This window comes from Citrus clementina, unplaced genomic scaffold (genome assembly GCF_000493195.1).
Source record: "Citrus clementina cultivar Clemenules unplaced genomic scaffold, Citrus_clementina_v1.0 scaffold_1, whole genome shotgun sequence".
NCBI lineage: Eukaryota > Viridiplantae > Streptophyta > Magnoliopsida > Sapindales > Rutaceae > Citrus > Citrus x clementina.
In genome coordinates this window covers 2252338-2271486 of record NW_006263303.1, presented here as the reverse complement: position 1 = coordinate 2271486, position 19149 = coordinate 2252338, and the positions used below count along the sequence as shown (strand labels likewise).

Sequence of the window (19149 nt, the reverse complement as noted above, 5' to 3'; positions counted from 1 at the left end):
TCAAGCAGAACGAAAAATTGAATCAAGAATCGGAGGAACAACGTCGAAAAGAGGCACATTTTTGTTAAGGATGAATACCGAGTCCTCTAGACTTGCTGTCTTTGGATCAAAAGGCCGCTCCCTTCCAGGAATACTTAACCCCTGTTTCATTTGACCCAATCGTCGCGAATGTAGAACTTGTGCTGAAGTTACAGGCTTCCTAATGGATTGATATTCTTCCAGAGCAGAGTCTAAATGATCCGGCCCCCACTTCTCGAGGCATTTTCCTAACACTGCTGCATCTATTATCGCCATGTTTGTGCTTCTGGCAGAGTGTGGAGTTGTCGGGTGAGCTGCATCTCCTGTTAGCACCACTCTGTCCCAGATGATTTTCTCCAAAGGATCGCAATCATATATAGCATTAAGGAAAGGATCCTTTGTTTCTTTGATCATTCTTGACAATTCAGGTAACCAAACCTGCTCTGCTCTTTGGTGCAACTCCTCGATCATGTCACTGCTTACTTTCACAGAAGTTGTATTTCCCTGCAGAGAATAAAATAATTTGTTTCCCAATGTCACGTCATACTGCATTGATAAACCGGAAAATTAAAAAAAAAAAAAAAAAGTGGATCCAGTGATGGTCTGAGCTGTGTTGATCGTTTGCAAAAATTAGATTTTAGCACTCAACTCAAACCCCGAAAACAAAATAGAAAGATGAAACAAAAGTAAGCAGTTACCTTGAGCTCGGGCTCAGGTTGGTTGACATACCAAACCCAATTGAACTTCTCTTTCTTAAGCTCAGTGACTAAGATGTGAGATCCTGAACCAATATTCGTGTAAAAGCATTTCCCAATATCAGGATACGATTTTCGAATGCCTAAGATGGTTTCTGAATCATTTTCTGAAAAATTAAAAACACCTCTCCACTCACAGTATCCTGTGTACCTATTAAAAACACATTGAAATTTATGAAACAAAATACTCAAAAATTAATTACTTTTATTGATATTCACAAGCAAGCACAAACCTCAATTTGAAGTCAGGTAGAATGCTCTGACCAATTGATGAGAGGATCCCATCTGCTCCGACGAGCAAATCTCCTACTATCTCGATTATTTCATCAGTCTCAAGATCCTTAGCTCTAACTTTGACAGTTAATTTGTCTTCAGAAATACAGAAAGAGAGGTACTGGTGACCCCATAAAAATATTTCAGGTGGCAGAGTATTGTATATAAGGCCATGAAGATCAGCCCAATATGCTGTCAGATACTTAGCGCCTTCTTCTCTTCCTATTACCCAGCTGATCTTCTTTTCCCCATCTGTTGCTAGGTTCTGCAATTAAACACAAATTGAAATTTTATCTATTCAACATATATAGATATTTTTTTCCCAATGAGATTCCATTCTAAATTGTACTTTGTGTAGAGCAAAATATACTTTTATCAAATCTTAACCATACACCATTGTATATACACGTGTGCAACTAATATCTTGAAGAGATCAGTATAATTCAAAGCACTACTGGATTCTACTGGGAAAAAAGAAATTAAATATATTATATTATATCCCTCAGTAATGGTGATAGGTAAAGTGTTGTTGTAAAGAAGTTCAGGTTCATGGAGCCATGACTGAACAATTTTCTGAGCCAATGGATCGAGTCCAAGGCCAGCATCGGTTGGGTTTTGGGTTGGGGGTCCACGAGTTTTCTCAATCACAACAACATCCCAGCCTGCTGAAACAAGTGCTTTTGCGCATGATTCCCCAGTAATGCTTCCTCCAACTACAATAGCTTTTGGTTTCTGCTTCTTCATATTCATCTCTCTTGTCTCCAAGTAAATATAACTGAAGAAATTATATTGTTGTATTCAGCACAGTTTTTTTTTCTTTTTGCTTGGGGCGGTGGCTTTTTATATAAGAATCGTTATACATTTATTTATGCTGTTTAGCTAGCTGTATGGATGGGTTATGGGTACCACTTGTTAAGCAAGCTGACCAAGATTACTAAAAGGAAAGTCATCAACAGTCAAGTCAAGAACAGGTTTATCACTCCACACGACTTGCTCACATCAAAGTTATTTGTCAAGGAATATCTCCGGCGCGATTTTTGCACTTGAATGGCAATATCATGTAGGAATATTTCATTCCTGTTTTATAAAGATATTGTGCAATAGTTTATGAAGTATTCACTTATTCTACTTTAATATTATTAAGCCTTTCAACGGCTACTTTGTCTTTATTTTGTATAAATAACTCTGAAAATTTCATTAAAAATACAGAACAAGAATTATATTCTTCATAGAATTTCTTTCAGTGCAGTGATTTTATCATTATCAAACTTGCACTTGTAAAAGATAATTAAATCAATAAATTCTTAACTCGCTATTGGTTCTTTATTTTAAAAAAAAAATCCACCCTTTGTAGGTCTTAACAATTACTAAATCCTCGCGTAACCTGCAATGGGTTTTTACTTCACAAATATTAAAACAATACTTTTAAAAACACAAAAAATAAATTAAATTATATAAGTCAAACTATAAATTTATAATAGGAGCTTAAATATCTACATATAATACCCATTTCTAAATTTTATCAGTATAAATGAGAAATTAAAGTTTTAACATTAAAATAAATACACAAATATGTCAATCTAGTATAAAATATTTCTATTGAAGGTAAATAATCATCACTAAGATCAATGGCTTACTTCATCTTTTTAATCAATACATAAGTATTGTCAATAACATTCACAAGTAAATTTTAGACAATTAACTAATAAATAAATGCCTAAACTTTAGTAAGCAATCATTAAGTTCACAGCTATTAATTTTTTGTTTTACAATTACAATTTTTTTTACGACAGTTGTAACTTAAAAGGTATAGTACTTCGATTCCAAACAAGACCTAGGTTATAAAGTTATGTGAAGTGGTGAACGAATGGTCCATATTATAAACTAAAACAAGATTAAATGTGAAAATTATTTGTTTTAATTAGTGTTAAAAAATATAATTTATTATTTTTGAGATATTTTAATATTTATTTAATAAGTAAAAAATTTATGAGCATAAATATAAAAGTATTGAGTTATTAGATATTTATTGATTGCAAAAAATAACTTAGTAATTTTATATATATAATACAAAACTAATATTGTCAATACAAAAGTTAAGACGTAAAATAAAAAAAAAGTGAAACCAATGGTACCCTAATTGATGTAGCATAATTATATATTGGCATGTGTTAATATATTATTTATCATAATCATTTCACTACCACATAAAAATTTCTACAAGAGTCAATTTTAAACATATTTCACAGGATTCAAACTTTGTGGTATATTGACATATTATCTTGTGAGAAATTCTAGAGTATAATATAGGTGCTACATATAACTAATAAATGTATGATATGTATAGTTCAATTAAATATAACTATTAATTACATAATAATTTTTTTAAAATAAATACACATATAGCATATATGTATTAATTAAGTGTAGTACTTTTGGTATACCCTAGAATCTCTCCTAACTTGTTTTCTTTGTCTTCTTTGGTGGGCTATTGCCATTTAATTGACATCATTTATTCATCTATTCTAGAACTTGGACTCCATCTGTTGGAGTCTTATAGGATGTGCTTTTTAAAAATAATTAAGGATGTCCCTTTCCAATTAAGTGATCTAAAACTAGGGCCAATTTAAAAACATACAAACTTCAATGTATTAAATGACGAAAGACACTACAATAAAGTGTGTGTTCTTTATTAAGTAATCACTAATCAGATCAAATTAAGGGAGAATCTAATCCATTTTTCCTCGTTTAATAGGGTAAAAAGTTATTCATTTAGGAAGAATGAAGTGGTGGGCCAAATTTTGTCTATTTATCTTCCTTTCACACCCTCACTTTGACTAGAAATTTGTTCTGGTAAGAAAATAGATAAGAAACTTGTGCATGAGACCCCTGCCCTACCGGAATCAACAGATATATTCTTGAAATTTTCTCTAGAGTAGTGACTTGGTTTGAGATGTTAAATTTTATTAAAATCAGTCAAATTAACAATAGTATAAAAGATTTTAAAATAATTATTTTAAAAAAATGTTCATATGATTGCCGGCTCATCCTGATTTATGAATTCAGAATGGGATGTTTTCCCCTGTATATAAATATATCTTTGCGCGAGCGTCCCTTTGTGTCACACATACTGGTGTTTGAGAGGAAGAGAGAGACATGAGGGAGAGGATGCGGAAGCCAAAAGCTATAATAGTTGGGGGAAGCATAGCAGGGATATCATGCGCAAAAGCGCTTATTTTAGCAGGTTGGGATGTGGTGGTGATCGAGAAGACACGTGGACCTCCAACCGGAAACCCAACCGGCGCTGGAATCGCACTTCATCTATTGTCCCAGAAAATAGTTAAGTCATGGCTCCATCAACCTGATCTTCTTCACAACATCACCTTACCTCTCACCATTGATCAGGTAATGTATGTATGTACGCAGAACTACTTTAATTTGAGCTCTTGCGTTGACTTTTTTTTATTTTTCTTTTTGTGCAGAATCGGGCAGTAGATAGGGAAAAGAACATCTGTCGGGTACTAGCTAGAGACGAAAATTTCAACTATTTACAGGCACATTGGACTGATCTTCATGGTCTTATATACAATACTCTGCCTGTCGAAATAGTTTTTTGGGGTCACTTGTACCTCACTTTCTGCATTTCTCACGACAAATCAACCGTCAATGTCAAAGCTAAGAATCTTAGAACTGATGTGATCATCGACGTAGTTGGAGATTTGCTGGTTGCAGCTGACGGGAGCCGCTCATCAGTTCGCCAGACTTTTTTACCAGACTCTAAACTCAGGTTTCTGAACAAATTATATTATATTTTCATATTTTCGGTTGTCTTGAAATTTACGGTTTATTTTTCATTTCTGTTTTTCAGGTATACAGGTTACTGTGCTTGGAGGGGTGTTTTTGATTTTTCGGAAAATGAGAATTCAGAAACCATACAAGGCATCCGGAAGGCATATCCTGAGCTTGGGAATGGCGTGCACACGGACTTGGTCCCTGGAACTCACACCGTCCTTTATGAGCTTATGTACAAGAGGCTCAATTGGATTTGGTATATCACTCAACCTGAGCTAGCTTGCTTCATTTTACCATTTATATGCATACGTGTTAGCAGAGCTAGCTTCAATTAATTAATTAAGTAATTTCAGGGAGGTTCAGCTACAATGAAAGTGAGCAGTGACATGATCAAGAAGATGCACCAAGAAGTAGAGAAGATTTGCGCTCCTGAGCATGCAACAGTAATAAAAGAAACAAAGGAGCCTTTCCTTAACCTTATAGCTGATTGTGACCCTTTGACACAAATATACTGGGACAATGTGGTCTTAATTGGAGATGCGGCTCATCCCATAACCCCTCACTGTGCAAGAAGCACAAACATGGCCATAGCTGATGCAGCAGTTTTAGGTAAATGCCTTGAGAGGTGGGAGCCAGAAAATTTACATTCAGCTCTGGAAGAACATCAATCTGTTAGGCTACCTGTCACTAACAAGCAAGTCCTGCATTCGCGGCGAGTGGGACTAATAAAACTTGGCTTACCTCTGCCTGATCGTGGCCTTTTGATCCAAACACAGCAAGTCCTGAGGATCAAGCAGAGAAGTTTACCCTTCTTCGACGACGTTCCCGCCACACTCGAATAATCAGTACTACAGTAATTCCACTTGCACTTAGTTTCTTTTTGGAATAATCTATCTGCTTCTATTCGTCCTTGCAGATTACTTTTGTTGATGATAATTTCCATCTTGGTTCTGATTGGTCAATAATTTTGTTATACTTCGTTCACATGAATAAATAAAAATTTGTCAAGAGAACATGTGTGCATTTTGTTAAAATTTACAAGGGCAAATCTAAAAGTCAAATAATAGGTATGAATGGATCATTTCGTTCCATTTTCTTTTAGAGTACTACTGTCTTTAACTTCTCATCATGAATTTAGGGTTGTCCAAACTTATATACTTAGTGGTTTCAATACAATAAATATTCAAATTTGACAAGTGATTATCTCTTTGAAATACTCTTATGTCAGATGGATGTTACCACTCAGGGTCTCCACTCGGGAAAAATTCTAGAATACACTGTAAGTCATATAACAAGCAAATGATACTATAACTTGTGTGCATTTATTTTGAAAAATATCTCTGTAGGTGATGGTTACACTAAATTCAATTACACACGTTGTATATGCATTAGTTGATTGTATTATCTCAGATGTATTCTATAATTCCTCCTTCACTTGTGCATAAATAGTTCAACAAAGAATCTAATGCAAAAGAAAATTGAAGACATCCAATGCAATAGAATCACTGCAGAATCTGGCGGCTGGACGAATCCTTAATTTCCAAAGCAATTAAAAATAAAGAAATGGTTGCTAGCTAGTTGATTCATAATTGAAGTTGTGAGTTTGCAAGAGATTATTCTTTCATGAATAAAAAGATTCAGATACATAAATAAATCCGTGAAAACGGGGCTGTCAAAGTAATTGTGGAATTGGAAGTTAGTGCAAAGTATTATATTTAGAACAACAATAATCAGAATTTTAAATGACTTCCTAAGATTAAGGGGATTTCTAAACCATTTGAATAACCAATTAATCAAGAGTATTTCTAGTCCATATAAAATTCATTTTCGAACTCTTCTATATTAACTCTTATAAATTCTTTTACGGAAACCACAAGTCTTATTATTACAATTCTACAGAGGTGGTGAATTTCCTGGAACCTGTAGACTTTCAGGAAAATTGTGTGAATTCTAATTAGCTCTTCCTTCACGTTGTTAAAATATGCCCACAGAGGCTCTAGCAATTAAGCCACCGCATATACCGTCGTACTTGTTGGGTAGTGGAAGAACTGAAGAACAGGAATATCGAAATTATTGTAGAGAGTTAGACATGGCCATGAGAGGAGTGAGTACTAGTAATTGTTTCGGCTCTCAACATTATCATCCCTCCGAGAATAATAAAGATATAAAGGCTGCAGCACTGATTGATGTGTAAAGGAAATTGTTTCATTTGTCTTTTGCAATTTCTTCCTTCAAGACAGAAGATAAGAAGCTCATGACAAGGAACTATCGCGCGTTATTGGCAAAGAAAAACCCATCACTTGAATTATTGACAAAGACCAGACAAAAAATTGACCTACAAGTAATGGAGGTGATAGAAAAGATATTTCAGACGGGCTGAGATTAGTTAATTGATTAATAACATAAGCTTAAGGCGACTATTAAGATATGAGCTAATATTTGAGTACAAGTTAGACTTACTGACTTTTATGTGTACCACTTATAGTAAAATTCTAAAAATTTTCTACAACACATGTTGATCACCATGCTAAAAGTTACCAACTCCCATGTTTAGTTTTCCTTATGAATCATCAGTCATCTTACATAAATTCTGCTACATACTTTGCATAAATCTCAATCATATCTTGTGCTTAAATAGCATTAACTAACGAGCAGCAAAACATCCTCTTTCATGGAAATTGTTTTTGGGAAAAACAAAGATGGATAAATCAATGACACAACACAAGGACAATGCCATCCAATCATGGCGTCATTTTTATAAGAAAATTAGAATTGAAAATTATGAAAGTTGGTTGTATTTCAATCAAGAATTTATTTTTATTTTGTTGAAGTAGAAACACTGAATTAATTAAGACACTTTCGTTATTACAGGAAGGAACACGAGTATCGTAGTTCTTTTACTCACAGTTGAGGTCAACCCTCCTATTTATAGGCAGGTATATTAGCATAATGGACAATCCAAGCTGTGTCCTTTGAAGCTTCCCCAAAGCTGTGAGTGTTGGGAAAATATGCTCTTTAAAAGCATATGTGTTTATTTAATTGTAATAAACTATTTTTCTGATTAATAAAATAAATGAGATATTTTATTCAAATATCTTAATTGCATTAATACTTGTATTAAAGTCCATTTAATCATATTATATGTATTTATGTGATCACCATGTGGATTCACAGAAGACATAAATACAAGTTATCTTATGATTAAATAAATTTAGTTCGCAGTTGATAAATAAAATTGGGCACTTTATTTAGGTATAGACTGTAATAAATTCATTGAATGATTTGTCTTAATCATGTATGAATTTATTGATGTAGTACGACTACATTGAACAGGATCACATATGAGATTTAATTAACTTTGTAATAACTGTCAGACTTATTAAATCTCATAGGCGTTGATTTTACTGTAATCTTAATCTTGAGTTAATTATGATTTCATGATTGTAATTGTTATTCCATTTGAGTTACCAATGGGCACGACACATCCTTGTGGTCAAGATTACCCGGTATCTTGGTGGGAGCAATTATGAGTATTGGAGTTATGGATTAACAATATAGAATTTGTACAACACATCTCTTGATGGGTTTTCGGCACTTGATCATAGAATTCTCTGGCCAGAGTGTGTCAACATATTTAGTATGTTGAAAATGATCATTAGAGAAAACCAGTAAAGATCAAGGAATAAGATGTTATTAAATTGATTGGACAGTTGAGATATCAATTTAATTAACGATGTGGTACAAAGGATTGTGCAGTAAAGAAATCAATGTGGCTTGGGACGAATTATTATTCGAGCATACAATTATGGAAGTCAGTTCCAATCTTTTAGTGGAGTAGATTTGGAATTAAATAATTGGGCTAGTTTAATTACAAGCCTAATTATTGTAGCCACTATTGTATGTTCCCAAATGATCCCCGGGTTAGCTCATTTAATTGACTGCACCACTACTGGACTAATAAGTAAGATAACTAGCTATTTGGGTCAAAAGCCTAAATATATCATTTAGTGGGAGGCTCCATTTAATTAGCTTTTGTATAAGGGGCCTTATGTTATTTTACAAGGTGGGTCCCCTATTGAAAAAGCAAATTACGTGAGTTTTGTTTTTTGATATTTGGAGCCTAGGGTTTTCACTAAAGGGTGATATAAAAAAGACTTATTTTTCTCTAAAGAATAGATGGAAGCCACTTTATACAGATCAGAGAAAAAGATTTTTCTCTCTATTGTTGAGAGAAAAATGTTCTCGTGCTAGTTGCTTTGGTAGTGATAAAGGCCCCCACACGTCAAGTGCAGATCGAACCTGAGTCATAACCTGGAAGATCATTGGAGACTGTTCGTGATCTAACAAGCGTGGTGGTGACGGATCGTGATCTAACAGGAGTGGTGGTGGCGGATCGTGATCTAGGAGCCTAAAACACTTCAGCAGAAAAAGCCAACTCAGATTTTCAAGGTACGATTTCTAGAATACAAATTCTTATATATTATATGAGAGCGATCTTCAAAAGGTTTTATAAAAATTTAAAAACCTAATTTTTCCCCAACAGTGAGAACACAAGAGAAGGCTTGTCTCTAGATAACTTAGTTGCATAAAAAAAAAAATGATACAATTAAATTTAAATAAATTTGATGATAATATTATATTTACTATCCATTCCAGCGTACCAAGTGTATTAAGTTGCTAATTGTTGGTTTAAAAATATTTTGCAGCGGAAATATTTAGATCTCAATTCTCATACAATATATAAAATTACCATAATTTAGAAATCGTACCTTTACTTTTTTGCTGAAGTAATCAACGCTCCCAGATCACGATCCATTACCACCACTCCCGTTAGATCACGAACTGTCACCACCAATCTTGTTATATCACGATCTGTCACCAATGATCTTCCAGGTTATGACTCAAGTTTGATATGTACTTGACGTGTGGGCGCCTTTATCACCACTAAAAGCAACTAGCAAGAGAAAATATTTCTCTCAAAATTAGAGAGAAAAACTCTTTTTCTCTGAATATATCAATGAACTTATATGATATAAATTGTCATTATAAAGAACCAAAATAAGTAATAAACAGAGGATAAAAAAATAACAGTGTACTCCTGTTTATTAAAACAAGCTACCAAAATTAAATTCCTCTAATATTTGGAATAATAAAGACAAATATCAAAACTATAAAGTCTCGTAAAATTGATCTATCTTTTCAACTGATATAAACTAGCATGTCCTCAACTGCTGTTTGAAGCTTTGTTCACTTAATCTCTTAGTTTCCTGAAAACCAAATAAATGAATTATAAATAAGATTAGTTATCTCATAATTCACTATTGTATGAATCAATAGAAATCTGAACTAATTAGAAAGATTAAAGATTTCATATACTTGATTTTAATAATCTTAGGATAATCTTTCTTCCAGTGACCCTTCTGTCCACATTTATAACACTTGCCTTTTGGCTTGCCATCTCTTTTAATGGACAATTTTCTCATCCCAACTCTGTCTTGATTATTCTTGTCTTTCGACTTAGGCCTTCAAGAGAATCCTTTTTCAGAAAGTTTCCTACTATGATAAAATTCTTCTATAGCATGTAGTTCGTGCATTAATTAACTAAGGTCATATCTTTATTGTTTAAGATATAACTGACCTTAAACTCTTTGAATGTATCAGGCAAAGATTCAATCACTATGTTAATCTTTGTTTTATCATCGATTTGAACATCATGAATCTCTACTTCATTTAAATAGTCCATCATTTTGAGGACATGATCACGAACTCTTATGCCCTCTTCCATCTTAGTATCCGTAATACATTTTAATGCTGCTTTTCTGGCAAAATGAATATTCTGCCCAAACATCTGATGAAGACTAGCCATTATTTCAGTGGTTGTTTCCATGCTCTGATGTTTCTTATGCAATTCCACAGAAATCGAAGCCAATATATAGCGCATAACCATTTTGTTTGCTTCGCACAATTTCTCATAAGGCTCCCTCTGATTTCTATAATCGTATAACGTTGGTTCTGGAGGGAATGACTGAGTTAACACATATTTACAGCCCTTAGCAGTGAGAATATTAAATAGATTGCGTTTCCAATCTAGGTACATTTCGCCAGTGAGTTCATTTTTAACAAGGATAATGAATAATGAGTTGATGGAAGACATTTTCTGAAAAAATAAAATAGAGATGCATAAACACTTTGAAACAAATAATGTTCACAATAAATAATCTAAAATGCAAAAAAACCATAAATGCATTTTATTTTATTTTAACGATAATCCAGTACTGCTTTGGCAAGCTATCCATTGGGGAAATCATGTCTACACTTACTAGACCCAATCATCCATTGGATTATTTACTTTCATGTAGAGACATGATAAATTATCGTTATCATTTTGGGCCTAAATTTGTTAACAGAGCTTCGTTGGGAAGGTTAATAACAAATTTGAGTTGAGTGTATAACTATTGTTTCAATCTTCGCTGGCATCTGTGAATTTTCCTGCCAGTTCCCGCGGCCGCAAAAACCCAAAAAGGGAAAAAAAATGCAAATCAATGCAGTGACAGTTATGTGTTAATAGTATTCCTTTAATTAGATAAATATTACTTGTGAAATTAATTTGCTGGCGTTCATTTGATAGAAAAAGTTTAGACTAAAATTTATCAGGTGACATACGTTGGCTTGTTAGTGTTATGGATTCACGTTGTCAAATTAGCTTAATAAAACCTAAAAATGCGAGAACCAACATTTAATTAATCAGACAGATATCATTCCTCATATTAAGGATAAATATATTGAAATCTGTAAGGAAATCATTTGCCAAATCAATACTCATATTTATAACATTTGTAGGACAATAAGGATATATAAAACACATTCGAACGAGGTCAAGTTTTATTTAAGGGGTAATTGGGATAAACGGCATGTAATTCATTGCAATTGAACCTATTAATTGCAGAAAATTATATTTCTTTAAATTTATATATACATAAAAGTTTAGTATTATGAGAATAATATTTACATAGTTCACAATTAAATTTAAATAAATTTGATGATACTATTATATTTACGATCTATTCCAATTCTCTAAAATGCCAAACAAAAGACAGTACTAAATTAAATATGATTCAATCCAATTTTATTTAACTAATCGTATCTGCTAAAAATCTATTCCATTCCGGCACACAAGGTGTATTAAGTATCTAACAACATATGGTATTTAGAAAGATGAGTGGTTAGAATTGACTTGTACATTTCAATTACACTTTTGCAACTTTCTAAAGTTCAATTTTAATTACAATTCTCCCAGTTTTGTAAAATTCAATACACGACGAAACCGTTAAAAAACCATTATGAGTCCATTAAGAATGATGAACACCATAATCAATTCAATTGCAATTTGAGGAGTAAATATCTCTGGAAGCATCCTACGATAAGTAAGGTTTGAAGAAGAAGAAGGCTTCTCAAGGAAGGTGAAGGCTGGGACACTCCCAAATTTGTAGCAATTGTAGAAATAACAGCGCGTCGTTTAGTTGGCTTTAAATTACAAAAATAAATGTTAATCACAAATATGTTATAATAAAAAACACTTAATTGGATCTTAAAAATTGAGCCGAATGATTTGAATCCAGAGTTTCCCAAACTTATGTATTAGCAAATATTCCATCTCGCCAGCTTGAAAAATCGAACTGAAGAATTTATTTTGAATAGAAAGGTTTCATCATGAACATCGTGGGATTAAGGGCCTTTAACTTACCCTACGACGCAAAGTCCATATTGCCTCCTTGAAAAGTTAATTTCAATTAAGAAAGAGAATTTTTAAATAATTTATCTTTGTACTAATCATTAAAAACATGAGAAAGTAGATTTGGAAATTCGGGTTTTTATAGAATTTGATTTTGTAAAGCATAATACCAAAATTTTCCTCATTTTAACAATACAATTTCGAGTACACCCTTACACTAATAACATATTTATGTTTACATTTAAATAAGACAAAAAAAAAAGGAAACAACTAGATTATTGCTGGCGTCCGGCGATGTCTTCGGCGCCGTCGTCTGCATCTAGCTAAAGTCTTCATTATGCGACAATACCTCTGCTATCAAACTCCAAAACGTATAATGTCAATAACAGAGAAATGGCGGTTGCTCACGCACACCTCTAAAATAATTACAGCCATGAAACGGCAAACAAATAGCGTCACCACCACTAATATTTGATATATTAATATAAATAAATCGTCATAATTATCATTATATATTACTATATAAGAAAACTTGTCCATCTTGGTAATTTGCACACAACACAATTTTTTGATTAATACGACAAACATGTTAAGTAAATTATTTAATAATTGATTTCCTTATAATAGGGATGGCAAAAATCCCCACGGGGACGGGTACCTTCGGGGATTTTCCCCATTCGGAGAGGGTACTGGGATAATTTTATACCCAATTTTTTATTCGGGGAGGGGACGGGGATGAGGTGGAATCCCCATCCCCTACCTATTTCCCCATTTTAATTTTTAATTTAATTTTTATTTTTAAAATTACTAATAAATAAATAATAAAATTATAAATATTGTTAAAAATAATAAATATCAAAATATTTATATTATTAAATGCTAATAGGTATCCTACATTAGCTCGAATTGCTAGAGATATTTTGGCAATTCCAATTACAACAGTTGCTTCTGAATCAACTTTTAGTACTGGTGGTAGAGTTGTGAGCCCACATCGTAACAAACTTCATCCAAGCACATTGGAGGCCTTAATGTGCTGTCAAAGTTGGTTACGAGCTTACAATAACAGTATGAGTTTATTTTACATTGTGATTATATTATACAGTTATTAATATTTGCACTTATAAGTTACTTTACTTATATTATTTTCATTGTTTTATAATTATTTTAATAATTTATATTTTGAATGTGACTTTGTAATGGATCAATATTAATGTAAGATATATTTTGAACTTTATTTTTATCTGAATTTTTTATTTTAATATGATTAATTTAAAATCGAAAATAAAAATAATGTATTAGACTATTAGTTATTCGGGGATCGGGGACCCTCGGGGATCCCCTGTTATTATTCGGGGAAGAGATGAGGATTATCTCAAGTAATTCTGACGGGGACGGGGACGGAGAGGGGACGGGGACATACGCAAAATATCGGAGATGGGTATGGGGATATTGGTCCCCTCCCCATTGCCATCCCTACCTTATAATCCAATTTTACCAAACATCTCATCAAATTATTTGCAAAGTTAGTTATTGGAGAATTTATATGAGGATAGATTATTTACCAAGCTAATGCAATCCCAATTATACCCTTAGCCAAAGATTAAGATCAAAACTGCCTACAATACCAAAAATTTCGGAGTTTGATATATAGCCACGCACTTGATCAGTTCTCTTATAGTAATAATTCATTGAAGATTAAGATTAAAAAAATCTAGGAGTTTGATATATAGTTGCAGACCTGATCACCTTTCTCATATATATATAGAGAGAAAGAGAGAATAATTCATTGATGCCACTAATATATTAACAAAATTAAAGATTTCATGCACTAGTAAATAAAAAAATCACAAGCTTCAATCGGTGATGTAGCCAGACCTCAAAATCAAAGGGGCAAAATTTAATTTACCTAAAAGAATTTAATATATATAGAGCTCTCTTATAGTAATAAATAGTGTTAGATAAATTTTTTAAAAGCCACTTATTTCATAAGTTTCTTTTTTTTTTTACAGTAACTTTTCAAAGTATGTACAGTTGCTATTTATAAATAAGTATCAAATAAGACACCACACCTTTTTTAAGTTCCTATTATAGCCTTAGGGTGCGTTTGACACACTGTATTGTATTATGTTGTATTACATTATTTTTATGCTGGTGTATTATATTATGCTGTATTGCATTAACACTGTATTATAACAATGTTGTACAATGTTTGGTGTTGCACTGTACTGTATTAATTTTTAGTTATACTATGTTTGGTGTTGCATTGTACTGTATTAATTTTTTGTGATTAATTTATATTATATATTTATAAAATAATATTTATTAGTACTTAAAAAAACTAAATATAGAGGTCTTAAATTTTTTGCCATTAGATCCTTGAACGAGATAGATTCGAGTAATAGAAGCAGAAAAAGTTTGTTGTCAAGCAAGAAGGCATCCTCAAAGATGAGAAAATGCAATATCTAGCCATACAGATATGACCAAAAGCAGAATAAGTCAAGAATCAAAACAGTAGTAAAACAAAATACTGAGGCAAAATCATGACAGCAAAGTCAGCAATGGAAGCCATACATATGCTAAAAAAGTTACCCATGGTGACACTGCACAAGGTCATAACGTAAAAAGATAAGTTTGGTTTCTTATCAATATAATTTCAAATTCCTTTATATCAGATCGTTGTTTCTTCTAATCATTAACTTAATTTTTTTTTGGTTCTTTTCTAAATTTAATGGCTCTAGAATAGCTCTGTTCTTTAATTCTGTTTTGCCTCAATACTTCCTTTCAAGAACTAAAGTAAATTCATAAGATTTCATCTTAATGATTTTCAAGTTCCTTTTTCAATATTAATTTCTCTACCATTACATGATGTTTATTACTATTAATTTGCAAATCCAGAATCGAAAGTACTAGTTGTCAAGAATAATTGCAAATTTTACAAGCCACCTGTTTCATTCCAAAAATAACCATTCACAGACAATAACGCTTCATCTTGTGCTTTGGTATTGCATTAATGAAGTACAATCCTGCGAGATTTTATTTATTTATTTTTTTGGTTTACACATGAAGGCTGAAGCTACATTTGCCAAAAATCCACCCACAAAAATACTTTAGCCAAACAATTAGGATAATTTTTTCTTAATGTAAAGTCAACTACGGATTGGAAATACTTCTACATGTGGTAATAATTTCTAGGCCACAATTAGTGAAGCAAAGCACCAAATTCTTTTTCTTTTAGACAATTCATCAAACAATTGTCGGGCATAGATCTATAAACTCATCCATTCACAACATAAAGTAACAAAATCTCAATCAAAGCCTCACAATAACATAATCAAACAAAATATCAATTTAATTTAAAGGCAACAAGAAGACTCCATTCTATTTTCTTAACTGAAGATATATTAGAAACTAAGTAAATCACAAAAACAACAAATGATCCTTTTTCTAAAAGAATAATAATCAAACCAAGCACAAAAAAAGCATGCATGATCTAACATACTAACACAAAGATAAGACCCTCACAGTTTCAAAAATGACGAAGGCACGACGGCATGATGAAGGCAGTGGAGCATGGTGGTGGAGTGTCGCGAAGGCATGCCGCGCAGCGGTCTCGCACGTCGCGGAGGTAGATCGGGAAGACAATGGAGCTGGTGGTGTCACGGTGGTGTCGTGAGACAGTGACGGTATAAAGGCAGATCACATGGAGCTGGTGGTGTTTGAGGCAGTGGTGGTGTGGAGTTGAGATTTGTGGAGTGGATGTGTGGAGGTGCAGGCGAGCCACTACACAGACAAGGAGAACGAAAATGAAAGCGAATTTTTTTTTTGTCTCAAAACAATTACAAACCCGCATAAACCCGACTCTCACACGAGTTTATTTTATGCGGGTTTGACCGCATTACAAGCTTCTTTTGACCACATAAAAATACAGTGAGGAATAGTCACCAAACATGATATTCTAAGGGCTAAAGCTACAATACCGGGCATTGAGGCCCGGCATCGTGCCGGCTTGTAAACGCAGCCGTTGGATTCAAGTAAAATGAATCCAACGGCTGACATTGAAAAGAAAAAAAAAACAAAAAAAGGGCAACCGAAGCAACCAGTTCCCAAAGGCTGCAAAATTTATATTTTTGTAATTTAGGTGTTTCAACCGTGCCCAATCTCTCTCAATTTCTTGCCTCTCTCTCAGAAATCACAAATTTCTCTCTAATTTCTCTCTTCGATTTCTTGACTAATCAAATAAAATCGAAGCCACATCTCGCGCACACAATCCAATCCATTAACTTGTTGCTTTCATCTTGAGCTGTTCGCTTTCGATCCAGCTGTTTCCGTCGCTACCGTCGTTGCCTCCTTTTTCATTCGACTTTTTGCTGGTCTCACGCTTGTGTCTTTATCCTCATGGGTACGTCCCCGTTATCTGTGGCTTAAACATCTAGTTCTTAAAGTTTACTATAAGTTTGCTGGTACTGTTAAGTGATTGAAACTATTGTTGCAGCTTTCACCCAAGTTTATGTTTATTGTTTCATTTTTTCTATTTTTATCATTCTGGTAGCTTTTCTGTTCTTGAATGAAGCATCTTTAATTGGTACCTCCTAGCTTGCTTGTACCCCATCTGGCTCTGGCTTCTATCGAAAGCTTTTTTGCTTTTGTTGCATTCTATCATGTTTGATTTAAATACCCACTTTTGCTTATTTTTCATGGTCTTGTTGTTTTCATTTTAAACTTTGTGCCTTTTTTTTTGGGAGGTTGGTAATATCGTGGAATTGTATTTGATTTATAAGGTGATCCAGTTGATGGTATATTTTCTTTGGTTAACTAAATCTGAAAAATTAACTTTTGTGATCTTGGGTTGTGTTTGAACGTGACAAGATGGTGGGTACTGTTTGCATGTGTCGATAGGAGCTCTCTTTTATGTTTGATTGATGAGAAAATGCAGGAAGAAGATAAAATGAATTTGGGATTTTAATAGTAAATTATTTCTATTGTGTATCTGATTTAATTATGGAAGAATTGGCACTTTGCAGGTTGTTGGTTTTGTTGTTGTCTTTGTTTTATGTTGTTCATCAACTGTTATGGTGGCTATTCTAACAAATATTCCTAGAAATGGTTCTAGGGTGTAACATGGATAACAAAGTTGTTATGTATCTTGTTTAGTTTGTGTGCTTCCTGTCAAACCTCAATTTATCATTCTGTTGGCGGCTTCTCATCACTGGAGTCTTAAGAAAATGAGTGGAGTGAAGCCATTAGGTTTGCTGAATTTGTACTACTTTATAGGTATTTTACTTGACTATCATATATCAAACCAATCTTGTTTCAGATACTAATTTGTGTAAAAATTTGGGATTTATAGCTTAATTTCTAGCAAGTGGTCAGTATGTTAGCTTTGACTCTTTATGAATTTTATTTCTTTTCTTTCATAGCTTTATTTGGCAATGGAAGATTTTGCTGCTAGATTTTTTTTCTAGTTTTAGGCAGTTTTCTTGCTATTTTAGGGGGTTTTTTTCTACTGTTTCTAGGCATGTTTACTATTGTTTTTGGATTTTTTAATGCTTTTTAAAGCACTTTTCACTGCTATTTTAGGGTATTTTTTAATAAATTTATTGCTGCTTTGAGCATCTTTTTATGCCATTTTGGGGTTTTTTTTTTAATTGTTGTTTCTTGTTTATATTTGTTTTGGTGCTTTTTTCTGCCTTTTTTTAGTGTAATTTGCTGTTGCTTCTTATTATGATTGATGGCTGTTTTTTCTTATTGACTAACTTGAAAATTTTAATTATTTGCAGGGGAGAATTCAGTTGGATATTACTAGGTTCTATAAATTATCTGGCATAAGTGTTTTATTGGAAACTTTTTGATATTAGGACAATCTTTGGTTTACAAACTTTGATGAAATTATTATTAGTTTGTAACTCAATTCGACAATGCTTTTATTTTTTGGGAGATTCTACTTATATGAATTTTATTTTTCTATTTGTAGCTTATTTTTATAAATGAGTGCTCTTCATTGTCATTATTTTGTTTTTCATTAACAAATTTCTTTTAAAATAAGTGTATTAAAATTTGTTTTCACAAAAAAAGAGAAGAAAAGAAAAAAGTGTCATACAATTTAATCCAAAATGATTGAAGATACACTAGGTTCTAAAATATTTGTTGATGTTGAATTCTCGTCGAGCTGTGAAGTGAATAGACAACCACGCCAACACTTAAATTAGTAGTTGTTGGGGAGTCGGTTTGTACTTCTATCTTTCTTATCGAATAGGCTCTTGGGACCTTAAGCTCTTTCTCCAAGGATGCTTGCGTTCATAACAACTAGTCAAGGGATGTCGGAGATTTTTCTAACATAAACCCTCCAATGCTCAACTCATCGGATTGAGGATGTTATTGGTGATATTCAAATATTATGTTGTGAACTTTGGATGTTTAGTAGATGGATTTACTCTAGTAAGTTGTAATTTTATTGAAATTGACCATATCACTTGGAAGATTTTGCCTTAATTTTTCTTAGAAAATGATCATATTGATGTTGCCTTTTCTTTCTACCACATTTTCTTTTTATCTCTCAATTTTTTTGTCTTGCTGTATATG

At 32.9% G+C, this 19149-nt stretch overlaps 2 protein-coding genes and 1 pseudogene across 2 annotated transcripts; 1 reads left to right on the top strand and 2 right to left on the bottom strand.

Moving 5' to 3' along the window:
• Nucleotides 1-1805, bottom strand: LOC18054044 (6-hydroxynicotinate 3-monooxygenase). Its single transcript, XM_024192476.1, has 4 exons — nt 1548-1805; nt 1007-1311; nt 717-924; nt 1-522 (listed from the first exon to the last, which is right to left on the bottom strand). The coding sequence occupies exons 1-4, from the start codon at nt 1794-1796 to the stop codon at nt 1-3; spliced, it is 1284 nt and encodes a 427-aa protein (XP_024048244.1). The 5' UTR covers nt 1797-1805.
• A 2321-nt stretch (nt 1806-4126) lies between these two features.
• LOC18054043 lies at nt 4127-5680 on the top strand (annotated as a pseudogene).
• A 4371-nt stretch (nt 5681-10051) lies between these two features.
• On the bottom strand, nt 10052-10935 carry LOC112101656. The gene is made up of 2 exons (XM_024192475.1): nt 10477-10935; nt 10052-10105 (listed from the first exon to the last, which is right to left on the bottom strand). Exons 1-2 carry the CDS (start codon nt 10933-10935, stop codon nt 10052-10054), a joined length of 513 nt encoding a protein of 170 aa, XP_024048243.1.
• Between the last annotated feature and the right edge of the window lie 8214 nt (nt 10936-19149).